Source organism: Malus domestica, chromosome 13 (assembly GCF_042453785.1).
Source record: "Malus domestica chromosome 13, GDT2T_hap1".
Taxonomy (NCBI): domain Eukaryota; kingdom Viridiplantae; phylum Streptophyta; class Magnoliopsida; order Rosales; family Rosaceae; genus Malus; species Malus domestica.
Genome location: NC_091673.1, coordinates 12426876 through 12444718, shown reverse-complemented (window position 1 = coordinate 12444718; position 17843 = coordinate 12426876). Strand labels below are relative to the sequence as shown.

Below are 17843 nucleotides of genomic sequence, written 5' to 3'. Positions count from 1 at the left end.
CCACCAATGGTAAGTAGTCAAATGGTTTCCCCATTTTTCCTACGAATCAAGGGATACCTTTTACTTTTTCTTCCTCTTTTAGATTTAGTCAAGGAGAAATGAAGATGGTGGAGGAAAGGGGACGGTAGAAAAATTGTGAAATGATTCATCTAAAACGAGTACATTATAAGAAAATTAGACCTTGAAAACAAGTATGAAATTTTCATTCTCAAGTTGTTATATAAATTCTCCTACATTCCTACCTCTAACTCCTCAATTCTCCATCTCTCGTACCTATTACATTCCCTTTTATCTTTGACCACGTAGACCACTTAGAACTACGGTCTAGTGGTAGTCTTTTTCATTGGTAAGTGAGAAGTCTTAAGTTCGATTCTTGCCAAAGACGAATTTGAACCACATTATTGCTAGCTCATTATGAGGCTGAACCCAAACCCATATCCCATAAGTACGAGTGTCCACTAATACCTATATAACTGGTGAAAAAAAAATGAAATAATTAACTTCCAATATTGGAAAAACACACGGTCACAAGAAGACTTGTCAATCTTAAAATCAGTCAAAATGAACATAAAAAGGTAATTTGTCTTGTATTACCCCCACAACAAAAATAAGAGACAATTGCTCCCAAATAAAAGAAAACTTAGAAAAGGGCTTAAGTATTCTTAATGGTAACTATCAAATTAGATCACGAATTCAATAATTTGGTACGACTCACATCCTATACTAGTAATGTAGGTTAGAAAAAAAGAAAAGAAAAAGGAAAACGACAAAACACTCTCCGTTTCTTCTTTTACACACTATGTTTAATCATATTCGTTGTTTTCGCTTGATTTTTTCAATTCGATAATCATAAATAAACAACATATAAAAAAAGGAAAACTAACCAAAAGTCCAAAAAAACTTTCATTTTAATGAAAAACCCCTTTTAAATGTATAGTGAATAGTACCAATTAAAGGTAAAAATATGATTTTTCGTTAAAAGTAAACAGTACCAGAAATGTTTTGTTAAAACTTCCTATAAAAAAAACTTTAAAATGTATGTGAAAATCAACTTCCAAAAAACTATTCCAAAGTCAGTTCATGTACACGCAAGTTGGTGAAGCAAAGAGGACAAAAAGATTAGAATAATGCGAGCTCACAAGGAAAGATGCATGAACCAAGGCAATACTCACGTCATTCAAAATCAAAGTGGGGGGCCTTAAAGCTAAAGATTCTAAGACAGTTGACTAACATTGTGACCTTATCCACCATTATTTTGTTGTTAGTTTACGGTTAATCGAATACAATCATTACTGAAACTGTTCTTTTGAAGACGAACAAAACGCTGCAAAGTCACATTTATAATATATGTTTATGTCACCTGTCTCGGCTCACCTTCCATGAACAAGTATCACCCGCTTCACTACCAAAGGACTTATGGAAATTAAAAATACCATTAAGTTTAAGTTGTCAATTAACTAATACTAATATCACCAATTTGCAAAAATAGGATAAGAACAAGTCTTCACAATTATCTAACAAAATCAACATATAAAGTATCGTTTGATAACTATTTCGTTTTCAGTTTTCAAAATCTTAAACTGAAAGCTGCTTTCATAGTACGTAATTAAACATGTATCCATAATGACTTGTTCTTCCAGGTTTAGAGTTAAGAATCGAAATCATGAGATAGCTACGATACAAACTGCCACAAACTACATTATAATGTATGAAGAATGATTGCTCAAAACTGTTTAGTACAAGCAACAGGAACTCAGTAAACATGCATCCCTTGCGGGTAGTGACATTCAGAAACAATGTAGGACTCAACGTAGGACATTACAAAGCCTATCCAATGGTTGAAGCGGCATCGTTAATTTAGAAAAACCATCCGCGAAACACGAAAAAACCACAAATATAAAATCTAAAGCAAAACAAAATTTCCTTCACGATGTCATTCAATTTCAACGTGTGCATCATTTCTGTAATGCCATTTATTTGGATTTTTCCTTATAAAAGGTTCTTAAACAAATAACAGCAAAAGCAGGCTGCTGCTTTTCATCGAGGAAAGCTCCAATGACAAAGCTAACACCATAGAACAAGATAAGGGACCATAGAAAAAGAAATAAAGACGAGAAGCCATCATCAACTTGCCTCCCATTCATCCCCCTCTGCCCTCTGTTGGCTTAATTATCCACCTACACCTAGTGAGATCTATGAAACCAACTTCTTACCTATGATTTCAACCACAAACTAACACTTAAATCATGCTTATAGAGTCATGATAAAACGAAACTATTCATTCGCTTTCTTTATTTACTTCTCAGCACCGTGCAGCTCGACTTGTAAGCTCTAAAGACTATTCCTCTTGCTCATTGGATTTTTCCTCACCGTCCTATCCTACCCTATTCCTTTTACTAAAAGAAAAATCTATGCAAGATCGGTGTTTGCTATTTCTAAAATTTCCATCATTCTAAATCACAGCAATCATAATATACAGGAAGAGTAATCGTTTTTAATATCAAAAGCCATACCTAAAATCAGATAGAACAACACTTCACTCCAATACTACGCACTTTCAAACCCATATGACATCGTAGATACTTGAATCAATCTATAGTGCATATCAGACCTAACTCCTAAGATACCAATACCACAAAGCAGCTCTTGTCAAGACTTGCCCATTCAAATTTAAACAAAGAGGTTACAGTGAACTACTATCGTCGAGAACCTAACCTAAGAACAAAAACCTAGACAAAAGCATCACCAAGACTGGACCTAAGTTTACCATAAGCACGGCAACTTGTTCTATCTCCGCCTCTGGATAGGGGTCTAAAGCTCTAAACATCAGCTTTTTACCCTAAAAAGTCACACTTTGAAGTGCTTACCCTCAATACTTTCCAAGAAAATCTGCATAACTTATCATCACAATCCTCTGGCATTATACAGCCCCAGTATGCTTCTAAGCTCCACCTCGGGATGAAGGTCTAAACATCAATATCTTACTCTAAAAACTCACATTTTGAAATGCCTACAATGAATCAATGTTTTTTTCGAGAAAATCTGCGTAATCTATGTCCCAATCCTCTGACATTGTACTAGTCAGTATGTTTCCGCCTATTTCGAACACAGAATTTCATTTCATATTCCTAAAAGTTAGCATTAACTCGTACTTACACAATCATGAATTTCGAGCAGAGATCTTATTCAAAGGAAAATTAATTATTAACAGAATCAGACCACCTATTCATAACACCAATGGCAATATATGTACAATATATACAAATTCGAGCATCGAGGAAAACCAAACTAAACGCATAAATTAGAACCGAATTCTTTCCCCAATCCATACATTAAGCATTGAGAACGAAACGGTACCAAATCAGCATACCGAAGTCAATCTCATGGGCACCTTCTCCCTGTGGGCGTCTCCCAACCCATCCGCCAATATTCGAATCACCCTCTTGAATGCGAAGTGCACGCAATTCGAAAGCGCAATCCAACACATCACCTCGTAGACGAAATCGAACGCCGGATCGGACGGCGAAGACGACGAGGGCTCATCCCAACTATTCCCTCCAAACCTATCGAAATTCCAACCCCCGCCGCCGCCACCTCCACTGCCTCCCCATCCTCCGTTGAAAAACGGACCATCGCCGCCGAAAAACCCGCCGTCTTCCTGGCCTCCGTCGTTAGAATCGTCGCCGCTCGAAGGTCTCCGTCTGGTGCGGCGTTTTTTGCGGAGGAGGGTTCGGGTTGCGGTTCTGGTAGAGTTGGGCCGGGCACGCGGCGGAGCGACAGCGTCGAAGGAAAAAATAACGGCGGAGATCTGGGGGACTCCATTGGAAGGCGAAGGCTGATCGGGATGAGTGTCGGTGATGGAGATTTGATTGTTGGAGGTGAGGTCATGGCGACGAATTAGGAACTTGGCGAACCCTAGGCCCTGGGCGGTGGTGGCGACTGTAACGGTGTCGTATAGAAGAGAGATATCCATCGCCGATGACTTCGATTTGTGGGTAAAGTGAATTTGGCGGAATCGGTTGGGAATTCTGGAGTCTAAAAGGGTGTGAATTTTGGTTGGGAAATTTTCCGGGAAAGTGCGGGAAAATAAGGACGGTAAAAGGGAAACGATGGGAACTTGAGGAAGAGTAGAAGAAATTGGCGACAGCTGTGAACGGCCAGGTGTTATTCCTTGGCGGGTGGCTACGGTACAATTTCGACGTCGGCGATGGATTTCTCAATTGAGTAAAGAGAAATTATATTCACACACCCCAAATTACTTCTCCCACACCTTTTTAATTTTTTAATATTTTCTACATACCATTAACACTTGATAGAAAAATATTAAAAAATTAAAAAAGTGTGAGAGAAGTAATTTGGGGTGTGTGAATATAATCTCCCTTGAGTAAATTGCATCCAACTTGGATTGGGTTTGATGACAAAAGCCCGAACAATAGATTGGGTCTCTGAAAAAGAAATGTTAACATCTCTCTTTTAAAAGTGACTTTTTATGAAGTTTTTGTTATTTCACAATTTAACGTATAAATATTGTAAAATATCATGTCAAAAAACATGAAGTGGTATACAAGCATACATTCAAGAGAGTTCTCTTAGCATTTCTCTTTTTAAAATAGACTAAAACATAGTATGAAACTAATGTTGGCTCTTTACGACTCGAGATGGCTTTACATTTCTGATTCCCTAGTTTCTTCATTTCTATTTGAAATTTATAAAAAAAAAATTAGATATACTAATAGCATGTTTATATACATAGAACTGGAATAAGAAGAATGTAGAGTAAACAAAAATTAGCTTATAAAAGAATCATAGTGAGCATTTGTTGTTGAATCATGATAAAAGGGCATAAGTAATGGCTCGACATAGATGGTTCGAATCAAGAAAAATTAAAGGCATTCGTTGGCATCCGAAATGCTAAAGATATACAAAAGAGTGTCGAAAATTAAAATTGTTGCTTAGATACATTGAATAAAATAAAAGTAATTTACATTAAAAAAGGGATTTGTCGTTTTCACTTCATCAAATCATTATGGACTCCTCGAAATGTAATTTATCTCTTATCATTCCGTAAAAATTTAGTGCATGATGATCTTTTTGCAAGGCAAAGTGAGTAAACACTTTCCAAAAAAAAAAAAAAGAGTGAGCAAACACACCGACCAAAATTACGGTTTACCCGAACCTTTACTATGTGGGCTAATGGGCTCAAAGAACTGGGGCCAATATATTGGGCTTTAGGGAAAGTAGCTTTGGGTCGATGGTAGCCCACATTTCCAAAATCGTAAACAACTCACTAACTCAGCCGCTTAAAACCCTAGCCTTATATACTCATCCCCGACCTCCGATACAGCCTCCAACTCTCCTCTTTCCCGTAAAACCCTAGAGGTAGCAGCAATGGTGTCGCTGAAGCTCCAGAAGCGGCTTTCCGCCAGCGTCCTCAAGTGCGGCCAAGGAAAGGTCTGGCTCGACCCCAATGAGGTCAGCGAGATCTCCATGGCCAATTCCAGTATGTACCCCTCTTTTCATTTTTAGGGTTTCTTCCAATTCGTTTCAATTCGAGGTTTTTTGCTTATTTCTTGGGTTTGGATCTGAACATTTTGGAATACGATTTGTGCGAATTTGGATTGTTGCACCGAGTTGATTTCGATTGGGTTTAATAGGAGAGTATTTATGTTATAAAAACGGTGTTGAGTTGATTAATTTACCCAATTGATTAGTATAACTAATTGATTTAGTTTAGCAAGAGAAATGATTCGAGTGTATACTGCATATCGTCGATTTTTGAAATGATCGATTAAGACCATCCAATGTGCTTCCGTGTTATTTGTCGAAAAAGTTTGCGTTGCGGTCCGCCTTCTCACAGTTAAAATCTGATTGTTTGATAATATCTTCCTGTAATGTTCCGAAAGCACTGCACTTTATGGGATTAATTGATAAATTAAAGTCCCGGCTGCAATAGTTCCGCTATATTTGTGATTGCACTTTTATCACCATTGTATACACAACCGAAGTAGTGCTTTATACATCTTAGTTTTTTCCATTTCTCGATTTCTCCGCACTGGTTTCTTTTGCCTCTGGGTTTGTTATAGACTTTGATGTGATTGATGATAATAATAACCGATTTTCAGGGCAAAACATCAGGAAATTGGTTAAGGATGGGTTTATCATCAGGAAACCAACAAAGATCCACTCCCGTTCTCGTGCTCGGAGAATGAAGGAGGCCAAGAGGAAGGGTCGTCACTCTGGTTATGGTATGTTATTCTTCAATTGATTCAGCAATTTTTTTGTCATATGATGGTCATATTTCTTTCTGCAAACCATCTTAGTTCAGTTAGGTTTCTTTTTCCCATACTGTTACTAGGAAGGACATTGTAAAGGATACGACGCGTTTTTTTTAAATTTTCCAGGTAAGCGCAAGGGTACCAGGGAGGCAAGGCTGCCCACCAAAATCCTCTGGATGAGGAGGATGCGAGTATTGAGGCGCTTGCTCCGTAAGTACCGAGAGTCCAAGAAAATTGACAAGCACATGTACCATGACATGTACATGAAAGTGAAAGGTAATGTCTTCAAGAACAAGCGTGTGTTGATGGAGAGCATACACAAGTCAAAGGCCGAGAAGGCAAGAGAAAAGACTCTAGCTGACCAGTTTGAGGCCAAGCGTGCGAAGAACAAGGCTAGCAGAGAGAGGAAGCATGCTCGCCGTGAAGAACGATTGGCACAGGTAAGCTTAGACATTAAGAAAATCTTTTGATTGCCCTTTTTTGTGCTGAATTCATGTTGATAGTTTGTAACACACGTTTTTGGACATTAATTTTTATTTCTGTGTCTGGATGTTGCAGGGACCTGTAGAGAAGGCAGCACCCGCAGCCGCACCCCAACAGTCTGAGTAAGTTTACTTGAAATCTTGTGTTAACGCTTATACATTTGTTGGACACAAGGATCATGAAATGAAACATTTCTGTTCGTTTCTGCAGGGGAGGTGCGAAGAAGGCAAAGAAGTGAGTAGCGACGGGACCTTTACTCCGAGCACCGAAGAACCAGAAGTCTAGACGTTATTGCTGTTAAGTTTTATTTATATACAGAAGTTTTATTTTGTGAGCTACTCAAAAGAAACCGTTAAACCTTTTGAGATCGAGTAGTACATTTTCTTATATGTTGAATGCAGTGTTGGTAACTTTGTTGAATATATCAGTCAACGCGTATGTTTGTGCTAATTTTCAGAATGCAATTTGATTGAGAATGGTCCTCTTTCCGGGCTAAAGAATAAATGTCATTCTTTCTAGTTACATTAAGCGGTCTAGATACAAATGACATCTCATGTGAGTCGAGGAAGGGGGGCGGACATCATCGGCGTCGATGCTGTCTGGAAGGAGGGATCGATGCCCATGTTGTGGTTGTTTCTGTGCTTTGTTTGGTAGACTCAGCAAATTTTATGAGATTACACTATAACTCCCCTTTTTGTTCCTTGTTAAATTCGCCTGCGATTTCTAAACTATTTTTTCCGCTGATTCCGATATTCCAAAGTTAGAAAACGAAAGTGCATTTCTTGGCCTCAGACCGTATCTAAAAAAAGGTTGAACATTGATAGGACTGCATTACCCACATTTGTTTCTGAAACATGCACAACATTCTAGTAGCACCAATAATTTGACCAACAATCTGGACCAACCAGTCTTTTATAATTAATTTTGGACTGTTAGATATAAATCCCAAACCAAATCACTACAAGATTTGGGTTATCTGATAAATTTCATGGTAAGGATAAGATTAGATTACGCCACACGATGAACCAGCATGCTCGTTTTGTACTCTTTTTAGAACTTTTGCTCATGTACTTTGAAGTTTATAACATAACTTGCATATTCGAAATTTGGATATAATTTGAATAATAAAATGAAAAGCGTTTTATTAGGAAAAATGTTCTATTCCCAATATAGATAGAGGTGGTTTTGGTGATTTGTAAGTACTTTCAATTATTTCTAAATCGCTTCCAAATGTGTCACATAGATACTGAACTCTACATATATAAAGAATGTAAAAAGATAATCACAAATTGAATTTGATATAAACTATGGATCGCAATTAAATTAGATGGGACATGGCACACATAGTCATAAGTTGGTTGGTATTGTTGGAAGCGTATACAAAACATGCTTCTTATTGTCCGATTCTTAAAGTCGACTCCCCACACCACTCCACACGTATAAACCAATAAAACTCGAAGTTTCCACTTTTGAGGAGAATTCGACCCCCTCCCTCCTTTTTTTGACCGAAATAAAGACTCGTTTCTTTTGACATGTTTGCTTGTGGCGAGTGGTGACTCCCCCCAATTCCGTCTCGTTATTTTGTTTTACTTTTCGTTTTATCATTCAAATTATATCCTGCAACAAACAAATTACAACAAAAGTGGATCAAATTTTTCAGATCAATCTCCAAGTGATCGAAACCGGAAAATGGAATCGGAGCAGTTAATCTCCGGGGGCGGATCCCGCTACCTCCAAATGCGATCGGAGTCGGCCATGTCGCCCTCCTCCTTTCTCTGCCGTCTCTCGTCCTTCGAGCCCGCTCGGATTTTCGACGAGTTGCCCAGCGCCACCATCGTCTCCGTCTCCCGTCCCGACGCCGGCGATATCAGCCCCGTGCTTCTCTCGTACACCATCGAGTTCCAATACAAGCAGGCACGCAACTCCGATCTCTCTCTCTCTCTCTCTCTCTCTCTCTCTCTCCACGCTTTTGCCTGATTCTCTGTTTCTGAATTTCAGTTTTCAATCTGAATTATGTGTTTGGATGCCGAGAAAATTTGGATAAGAGCAGAGAAAATCCGATATCAGGATGTTAAGTAAAGAGAAAGTCGTTAACTTTTAACTATAGAGAATCTTCTAGAATCATTGCATTTCTGTTTACTTTGTAAAATTGAGGTGTTATTTCCTAATTGGGTCCACTCATTTCGAATTTTGGCTTCAATATCAAGTTGTGAAGTTGCTAGCTTTGTAGATTACTGTTTAAGAATATCATGTACTAATTATGTGCTTTTATTTTCTTTTAAACATTAGTTTAAGTGGCGATTAGTGAAGAAACCATCACATGTATTCTTCTTGCATTTCGCATTGAAGAAGCGTGCATTTTTTGAGGAAATTCAAGAGAAGCAAGAGCAGGTCTGTGATTTTTTATCTTATCGTCTGAGTTTGTGAGCGGAAAGCCAGTTTGCATTTTCACTCTTGTATGCAATTGGCAGTTAACTGCTTATTTCGGAAAGTTTGGGATTTAATCTCGTTTGCAACATTATATTAAAGGTTAAAGAATGGCTTCAAAATCTAGGAATAGGAGATCACACTGATGTGGTGCAAGATGATGAGGATGATGAGACTGTTCCCCTGCAGCACGATGAAAGCGCTAAAAACAGGTCACTACTTGTTAAATTTATATTTGTTGTGTACGTTTTTCTGGAATTACTGTCATAAATCTTATAGTTGCATCTTTTGTTCAGAGATGTTCCATCTAGCGCTGCTCTGCCAATCATCCGGCCAGCGCTGGGTAGGGAGCAATCCATTTCGGAGAGATCTAAGGTTGCAATGCAAGGGTATCTAAACCACTTTCTAGGAAACATGGACATTGTGAACTCTCGAGAGGTGTGCTTGGTGCTGTTCTTTCTAAATGTCAATCACATGTGTCGATTTAAATAATTAGTTTTGGAATTGAAATTAGCTATAATTAATGGTGTTTTTTGAACGTCCTCTGCCTTTAGCTATTTTCAGTTTGCTTATTAAATGGCTAAGCCTCAATAATTATGTATTGTAGGTCTGCAAGTTCCTGGAGGTCTCTATGTTATCATTTTCTCCAGAATATGGCCCTAAGCTAAAAGAAGACTATGTGATGGTCAAGCATCTTCCGAAAATTCCGAAGGATGATACTACCAGGAAATGTTGTGCATGTCGTTGGTTCAATTGCTGTAATGACAATTGGCAAAAGGTAAGAAGTCCTTTTGATAAGTTATCTTTTATATTCACTTGTAACTTGAGCACATTGGTGACAAAGTTATGGTGGTCAACTCTCCAGTCATATTAGTAATCTGTCTGTGAAAGTTTAATTAACTCAGAGACCTGTGATTTCTTAGATACTCGACAAAATATAGGTTTTTTGTTGGTAGGAGTCCAAATGTAGATTTGAATCAAATGACAGAAGATTCTATTATTTTTAGACAACAGATATACAAGCTTAAGAGATATCATATGCATAATCTCCTCATCCTTTTTAAGTCTTTAATTTAAGGCATGTTTCTCACTTGTTATCTTCGTATTACCGTCTAATTGATCCTGTGCAGGTTTGGGCTGTATTAAAACCAGGATTCTTGGCCTTGCTGGCGCATCCTTTTGATACCCAACCTTTAGATATAATAGTATTTGATGTACTACCAACCTCAGATGGCAATGGGGATGGCCGGGTATCACTGGCAAAAGAAATAAAAGAGCGGAATCCTTTACGGCATACATTTAAGGTCAGTGTTAGTTGGCTTTTTTTTCCTGGGGTTATATCTGATGCTCCAGATTTGTTAAACTGCAGTTCCTGTGATTTCTTTCCTGAAATTCCAGTTAGGTCTGTGTATAAATGATTCTATCAGATGGTCGTGCATATTGCTTTTACTCTGGGCAATCTATATATTATGGTTTATTATCATTTGGATGTGAATTCTCTAGTAGAATGCAACCATATGAGTTATGGTTAAAAACTCAAAAATAAACTAGGAACTTGGACTGCTAACTTTACCCCTGTAAGAATATTGTTCTTAGTTAATTATAAATAAAATGCACAAGTTGCTGGTGGCTGACGAATTTCTATGTTTGCAAGTAGACCTTTCCCCCAATTTTGTAGTCTGTTGTTGCGGGCACTATCTGCCTAATGAATGAATATCCAGACAATCTTTTGATAAGTAACGTTAAACTTGAAAAGGTGGCTTGTGGAAGCCGGAGCATTAATTTGAGAGTTAAGAGTGGTTCCAAAGTAAAAGATTGGGTTGCCTCAATCAATGATGCTGGACTTAGGCCTCCAGAGGGCTGGTGTCATCCTCACCGCTTTGGCTCTTTTGCACCTCCGAGAGGCTTGACTGACGATGGCAGTCAGGCTCAATGGTTTATAGATGGTCAGTCAGCATTTGAAGCTATTGCTTCTGCAATTGAGGATGCAAAATCAGAGGTATGTTCTTCTCAGTTTGCTGGGTACTTTTCAGATGTATATCATAAGTATCATTTTTCATTTTTCTTCTGTTTGATGAATGAAAGTACCATGCAGATATTTATTTGTGGCTGGTGGCTGTGTCCAGAACTGTACCTGCGGCGTCCATTTCATGCTCATGCTTCTTCTAGACTTGATTCTTTACTGGAAGAAAAAGCTAAGGAAGGGGTTCAGGTGAACCTTACTTTCAAGCAATCTTTAACTCTAATTCTTTACAGGATCGTCATCTATGAATTGACTTCAAACTCTATTTCTTTGCATATCCATCAACTGTGAATTGACTTAAACACGGTTCCTTGAAATAAGATTTAGACGTTATTTCTAATTTTTTGACACTGAAACATGTCTGCAGATATACATTCTTCTCTATAAAGAGGTAGCTCTTGCTCTGAAAATCAACAGTGTTTATAGCAAGAGAAAACTACTCGGGATTCATGAGAATGTGAGGGTACTACGTTATCCTGACCACTTCTCAAGTGGTGTTTACTTATGGTACGCGCTGTATTTGCAAATCAATTTGTAGATTTTGTATTACTTATTCAGAAAGTCTCTTGGAACTCCCCTATCATGTAATCTTTTTCTGCTTCTGATATTAAATACTTGTTACATATAGGTCCCACCATGAAAAACTTGTCATTGTTGATTATCAGATTTGCTTTCTTGGAGGACTGGATTTATGCTTTGGTCGTTACGATACTGCTGAGCATAAAGTGGGTGATTGCCCTCCTTCGATATGGCCTGGAAAAGACTATTACAACCCAAGGTGAGCTTCTTGTCTACTCTGGGATTATGCATTGACAACTATCTGCAGATAATGACAGAAACATGATATCTGTATTTATACATATTTATTTTTCTTTGCTTTGTATCTTTTATTAAGGGTTTAAATTCATATGTTACCTAGCTCTAGATCTTTTCTGAAATGATTTCATTGTCGTGAAATATGGTTTTTGAAATATAACCCTGTCAGGGAATCTGAACCAAATTCGTGGGAGGATACAATGAAAGATGAGTTGGATCGTGGAAAATATCCTCGTATGCCTTGGCATGACGTTCACTGTGCCCTTTGGGGACCACCCTGCCGTGATGTGGCTAGACATTTTGTTCAGCGCTGGAACTATGCAAAGGTTGATATCCTGCTAGGATGGTATGATTTTGATTTATAATAAGTTATGTGCTAAGTCGGTATTTATTCTTTCAGAGAAATAAGGCTCCAAACGAACAAGCAATTCCACTACTTATGCCGCAGCACCACATGGTCATTCCTCATTACATGGGAAGAAGCCAAGAGGTGGAGATTGAAAGTAAGAACGCTAATAATCACAAAGAGCATAAAAGGACGGATTCCTTCTCGTCGATATCATCCTGTCAAGATATTCCACTTCTTATACCCCAAGAAGCTGATGGGCTGGATTCTCCAAATGAACACACAAAACTAAATGGGATGGACTCTCCCCATGATCTCCTTGATCAGCCAAGCAGGGTTAGCAACAATCTTGCTTTCCCTTTCCGGAAGTTAAAAATTCCACCAGTAGGTCCTGATACGCCAATGAGAGGCTTTGTAGATGACCTAGATTCTCTGTCTCGACACGGAAAAATGGCTTCTGACGGGGTGGCACAGTCTGGCATGAAAGATCCAGAGTGGTGGGAAACACAAGAACGGGGCAACAAGGGTGGTTTCACAGATGAATCGGGACAAGTTGGCCCTTGTTGCTCGTGTCGATGTCAGGTGAACCAAAACTCCTTTGTCTTTTTGAAATTCCATATTATTGCAAATGTCATTTCTGATTTGGCTTCTAATTTCTTATTTCCCATCTTCCTATTTTGATGTTATTTATGTAGTGATATATCTGTCATAAGTGTCAAGTTAAATAACCTTGAAGAACCTACTGCTTAGAACAATGTCGTAGGAATTGAACCAGGGGAAAGAAGGACTATAGAATTTTAATCAAAGTTAAGTTTCCAAGGGGACGTGTACTCTATAAACCTCCGGAGGAGGTGATATTCAGAAATGTCAGAGGGTTTAATCATTTAATGCGTAGTAAATGTTTCTGTTTTCTTACTGTTTGATTGTGATAATGGACCTTGCATCCTGCATGTTCCTAACAACATCTCACTTTTAGGTTATTAGAAGCGTCAGTCAGTGGTCAGCAGGAACAAGCCAAGTTGAAGAGAGCATTCACAATGCTTATTGCTCTCTAATCGACAAATCAGAGCACTTTATTTACATTGAGGTAAATTTCTTTCTCATTTTTCTTCACTTTGCGATGATACAAAAGTAACGAAACCCATACCTAATGTATTTCAATGTTCTTATGTAATAATTTAGACTTACTGATATATCATATATTTCAGGAAGTATATGCTCAAAATAAAGAGTATTTTAAGCCTTCTCGACAATTTGACAAGCATTATTGCTGCTTGAGATTTTTATTTCAAAAAGAAAAATTCTGCTTGAGTTGAATTTGCTAGTAGTCATGTATGATATTTCTTGTCCATTCGTCAGCGTTTAGTCTATATTGAGAACTCCCCTTTCTTTGTGGATACATTTTTGCACTATGCAGTTTCTGCTTTCTGATCTTTCTGGATATCCTGCAAGGGACTTTGGTGATAACTATTTTTCTGACATCCTTTTACTTTTTTGCAACTTCTTCCCAGAACCAATTTTTCATATCAGGTCTTTCAGGAGATGAAATTATACGGAATCGTGTTTTAGAAGCATTATTTCGCCGTATCATGCGAGCATACAATGATAAAAAGCCTTTTAGAGTTATAATTGTGATACCGCTTATACCCGGCTTCCAGGTTCCAATTCTTGTCAAAGTCCATAACATATTGTATATATCTGCCCATATATTCCTTGTGCTGATTTTGTGGTTGAACAGGGGGGTCTGGATGATGCTGGTGCAGCATCTGTAAGAGCTGTTATGCATTGGCAATATCGAACCATTTGCAGAGGACATAATTCAATATTGCACAATCTTAATGAAATTCTTGGTGCAAAGATGCATGATTATATTTCCTTCTATGGCCTTAGATCTTATGGTAAACTCTTTGAAGGCGGTCCGTTGGCCTGTAGTCAGGTATTTCCCTATCATCAATGTCACTTTGTGCCTGCCTATGCATCTCTTTCCCATCTAAAGATATTGGTAACATGTTTGTCAAATTTTATAGCTTCCACCTCATGAATACGTCATCATTATATTATTATTGGCACTGCAGATCTATGTGCATAGTAAAATTATGATTGTCGATGATTGCACAACTCTAATTGGATCAGCTAACATCAATGATAGGAGTTTGCTTGGTTCAAGAGATTCTGAGGTATCTCTTCCGCTCTGGTTTCTCCTGCATTATCTTATTATACATTTGATGGTGCTTTAAACCTTAAAGATGCAGAGTGTGTTTGTTATGCTATGAAGTTATGCATGGCCTAAGCGCACAAAATGACTTGTTAAAGCATTTATTCTGAATAAAATGCAACATAATGCTGACTGAGCGTATAAACCCAGAATTGTTAATGTAGTACTATTTCAGTATATACCGTCTGTTGCGTAAACATGACTTTTCTTGTGCTCCTCTTCTACATGCATGGTTGCTTCCATTAACCGTCATTATTTTGTATCTTAGATTGGTCTACTTATTGAAGATAAAGAGATGATTAATTCATTTATGGGAGGAAAGCCATGGAAGGCTGGAAAGTTTTCATTGAGTCTTCGCATGTCACTGTGGTCTGAACACCTCGGTATTCGTGCCACAGAGGTTAGTAAATCTTGTTTTGTTCACTTCTTTTCTTCTTCGTCATCATTAATTCACAGCTGTAACGATAATGATATTGTGAATCTTAAGATACCCTGTGTCACTTGTCTGATTGTCTTTGTACGTTTTTCATTGTGTTGTCAGATGAATCAAATAATCGACCCAATTGTCGATTCAACTTATAAGGACATCTGGATGGCAACTGCAAAGGTGAAAAAAACAAGGAGAAAAATATCTTGACGAGCAGATGAATAAATAATTAATATATTGGAGTTTAATTTTGTTGAAGTTATATATTGCTTTGTATCTGCAAGTAATAACAATGTGCTTTTTTGTTTCTTTGTTAACAGACAAATACCACAATCTACCAAGATGTGTTTTCTTGCATACCAAACGATTTTATACATTCCAGGTACATGCATCTTATGTCTTCCTCCTAATCCCTTATATTTTCTCCCTTGCTAACAAATTGTTTGCCCCATCTGGCCACGGGTGACTTCACGCAGGGCTGCATTCAGGCAAAGTATAGCCTTCTGGAAGGAGAAAATTGGGCACACAACTATCGACTTGGGAATTGCTCCCGAGAAGATAGAATCATATCAAAATGGAGATGTGAAGACAGCAGAACCCATGGAGAGGTTAGAATCTGTGAAGGGCCATCTGGTTTCTTTTCCTTTGGATTTCATGTTGAAGGAAGATCTACGACCTGTGTTCAATGAAAGTGAGTATTACGCGTCTCCTCAAGTATTTCATTGAACACCATTTTGAAGTAATTCGAGCTTTTACTATCTCGGGCCGCCCTCCAACATTGGATACGTGCACATATTGCTTTGTGAAAGGAGAATATTTGTCGGGCGAATTTGTAGATTAAAGTTATAGAAAAAGAGGAGAAGGCTGAAGCCCTGCATATGTGTCACTGTTTAAAGAATGTAGTTAGGAACAAAAGTCTAATAAAATCAATTGATTCTTTCCGCAGTTTCTCGTCTTTTGTACCGATTGAGCTAACATACTGCTTGTTTCCGCAGTTTCTCGTCTTATGATTTGAAGTACTTGGCTCGTGAAAACTAATCAGAATTTTTACCAATTTAACAGGAATGACTTGTACTAGTTTTAAATTATGCGCATGTTCAGTTGGTTAAATTGTCCATTAAGAGTTATTGGAGCCCCACCGCAGAGGGCGAGGCTTTCAAAAATTGACGAGCACGTCCACCGAAGTAGGGTGGAACTAGCACGCACAGATTTGTGTTCGAAATAATAGGTGTTGGCACGACCCGCCGTCACTTACGATCATTGACGCGTCATCCTTCACCCCTGACAGGACAGGTTAGGGGTAGCGCTTTGCGTATCGCTTTACTTATAGCCAACTTGTTAACCTTCCACTACATCACCCCCGATGTGGGACAAAGTTTGTCTACAATTAAGAATGTTGGATTGCAACTGTTTCTGTTTGGTGTGTTATAATGCGAGTACTTCAAAGCAAAAGCGTTGACAAGGGTTGTGATTATTCTAAAACTGTGGGGTGTGGTTACAATGTCCCGCAGTATTGAATGCCCCAAATTTGTAGCCATATGATTTTATCCTTTTAGTAGCAATTAGATCTCAATGTTAAAATATGGTCATTCATTTTCTGGGGTATTGTAGACATGGTTCTAAAAGACGCTAGGCGCTAGTCTGGCGGCCGGCAAGAGCCTAGCGCTTACGCGCCTGGACGGACTAGGCGGATTTATAATTTTTCATAATTTAATTAAATTTATTATAACAAAAACTAGTTATACTTAATAAGATGTACTATTTTATTAACTCAAATTCAAAAATTAATAAGATGGTAAGCATACATAACAGCCCACCCCACCTTTTCTTTTCCACTTCTCCTCTCTCTCTTCTGCAACATCATTTCCATCTATTAATTAAAAAAGCCAAATCATGCAGCTTATATGCTTTACCTCTCTCTCCCTTTAATTATGAGTGCCTCGTTTCCATCAACTAATTATAACCACATGAGCTGTTTTATACTATCATACCTCTCCCTCTATTTCTTTTTGGTATTATAAACATCTTCGTTTCCATCACCTTCTCTCTCTTCAACAAAGATGTTGCTTGTTCTTCTCCTCTCCCTCTCTTAGAACCAGGTCGTTATCCCCATCAGATCTCTCCCACCGCCTCCACAAGCTCCTCCAAACCTCCAACTTTCATTCCAAAAGCCCGAAAGAATTCCAAAAATCCCAACGAACAAACAACGTCCAAAGAAATTTAAGGTAGATTCTTTGAACAATCAAGTGGGGTTTGTATGTGTCGCTGAGATTTCCAGTTTACTCTCTCTCTTCTCGTCAGATAGCATCAAAATAGAGAACCGGCGAGGCTCCGAGAGGCCGCCTAGACCGCCGCCTACCACCTCCGAGACCGCCTAAATAGCGCATAGGTGGCCAACTAACTCCTACCCAATTTGATGAACGTTTTAGCATAAATCCCGGCAGCACTCGACTGCCCAGCGCCTAGGCGGCCGCCTAGGCCAATTTTTAGAACACTGATTGTTGAAAAATTGCAATATGTGATGCCAAGAAAATGAGGCAAATCCTACGCCAAGTGGATAATTGACTGACCAACTAGCTCTTTGTCTAGTATTATTTCTCTTCTTAATGTTAAAAGATGTCTCAAGCTCAGTTTCTAACTCACCCCATTCAATAATAAAAAAATAAAATTATGTAATAAGATTCCTCAATCTTTATCCTTATGGGTACCATTTTCAGAAGGGTGGAAGTGCAACAAAAATGTTGTTCATTCTAAGCCATGAAATTCATATAACACAACTTAACAGGAAAGTCACAAGGCAAACTCATAGCATTAAATCCTTATGCTTCTTT

General features: G+C 38.3%; 3 protein-coding genes across 3 annotated transcripts; 2 read left to right on the top strand and 1 right to left on the bottom strand.

Moving 5' to 3' along the window:
- Positions 1-3182: 3182 nt before the first annotated feature.
- On the bottom strand, positions 3183-4248 carry LOC103423971 (uncharacterized). The gene has a single exon (XM_008362044.4). The coding sequence runs from the start codon at positions 3971-3973 to the stop codon at positions 3362-3364; it is 612 nt and encodes a 203-aa protein (XP_008360266.2). The 5' UTR covers positions 3974-4248; the 3' UTR covers positions 3183-3361.
- A 997-nt stretch (positions 4249-5245) lies between these two features.
- On the top strand, positions 5246-7262 carry LOC103452854 (large ribosomal subunit protein eL19z). The gene is made up of 5 exons (XM_008392391.4): positions 5246-5500; positions 6123-6245; positions 6402-6715; positions 6834-6880; positions 6969-7262. Exons 1-5 carry the CDS (start codon positions 5389-5391, stop codon positions 6994-6996), a joined length of 624 nt encoding a protein of 207 aa, XP_008390613.2. The 5' UTR covers positions 5246-5388; the 3' UTR covers positions 6997-7262.
- Positions 7263-8167: 905 nt separating this feature from the next.
- LOC103452855 (phospholipase D zeta 1-like) lies at positions 8168-15957 on the top strand. Its single transcript, XM_008392392.4, has 20 exons — positions 8168-8672; positions 9048-9149; positions 9288-9397; positions 9482-9623; positions 9793-9963; positions 10316-10489; positions 10942-11184; positions 11281-11397; positions 11576-11715; positions 11837-11986; positions 12194-12350; positions 12425-12952; positions 13347-13457; positions 13882-14028; positions 14109-14306; positions 14446-14547; positions 14854-14985; positions 15127-15192; positions 15333-15394; positions 15489-15957. Exons 1-20 carry the CDS (start codon positions 8448-8450, stop codon positions 15736-15738), a joined length of 3327 nt encoding a protein of 1108 aa, XP_008390614.1. The 5' UTR covers positions 8168-8447; the 3' UTR covers positions 15739-15957.
- The last annotated feature ends 1886 nt before the right edge of the window (positions 15958-17843 follow it).

Bases quoted from the DNA above. Each gene is read 5' to 3' on its own strand.
- LOC103423971 (XM_008362044.4), bottom strand. From the start codon at position 3,973: ATGGATATCTCTCTTCTATACGACACCGTTACAGTCGCCACCACCGCC.
- LOC103452854 (XM_008392391.4), top strand. From the start codon at position 5,389: ATGGTGTCGCTGAAGCTCCAGAAGCGGCTTTCCGCCAGCGTCCTCAAG. The intron at 6,716-6,833 runs GTAAGCTTAGAC...TGGATGTTGCAG, and splicing joins GTGAAGAACGATTGGCACAG to GGACCTGTAGAGAAGGCAGC. The intron at 6,881-6,968 runs GTAAGTTTACTT...TCGTTTCTGCAG, and splicing joins GCCGCACCCCAACAGTCTGA to GGGAGGTGCGAAGAAGGCAA.
- LOC103452855 (XM_008392392.4), top strand. From the start codon at position 8,448: ATGGAATCGGAGCAGTTAATCTCCGGGGGCGGATCCCGCTACCTCCAA. The intron at 11,398-11,575 runs GTGAACCTTACT...ACATGTCTGCAG, and splicing joins AAGCTAAGGAAGGGGTTCAG to ATATACATTCTTCTCTATAA. The intron at 14,029-14,108 runs GTTCCAATTCTT...GTGGTTGAACAG, and splicing joins CGCTTATACCCGGCTTCCAG to GGGGGTCTGGATGATGCTGG.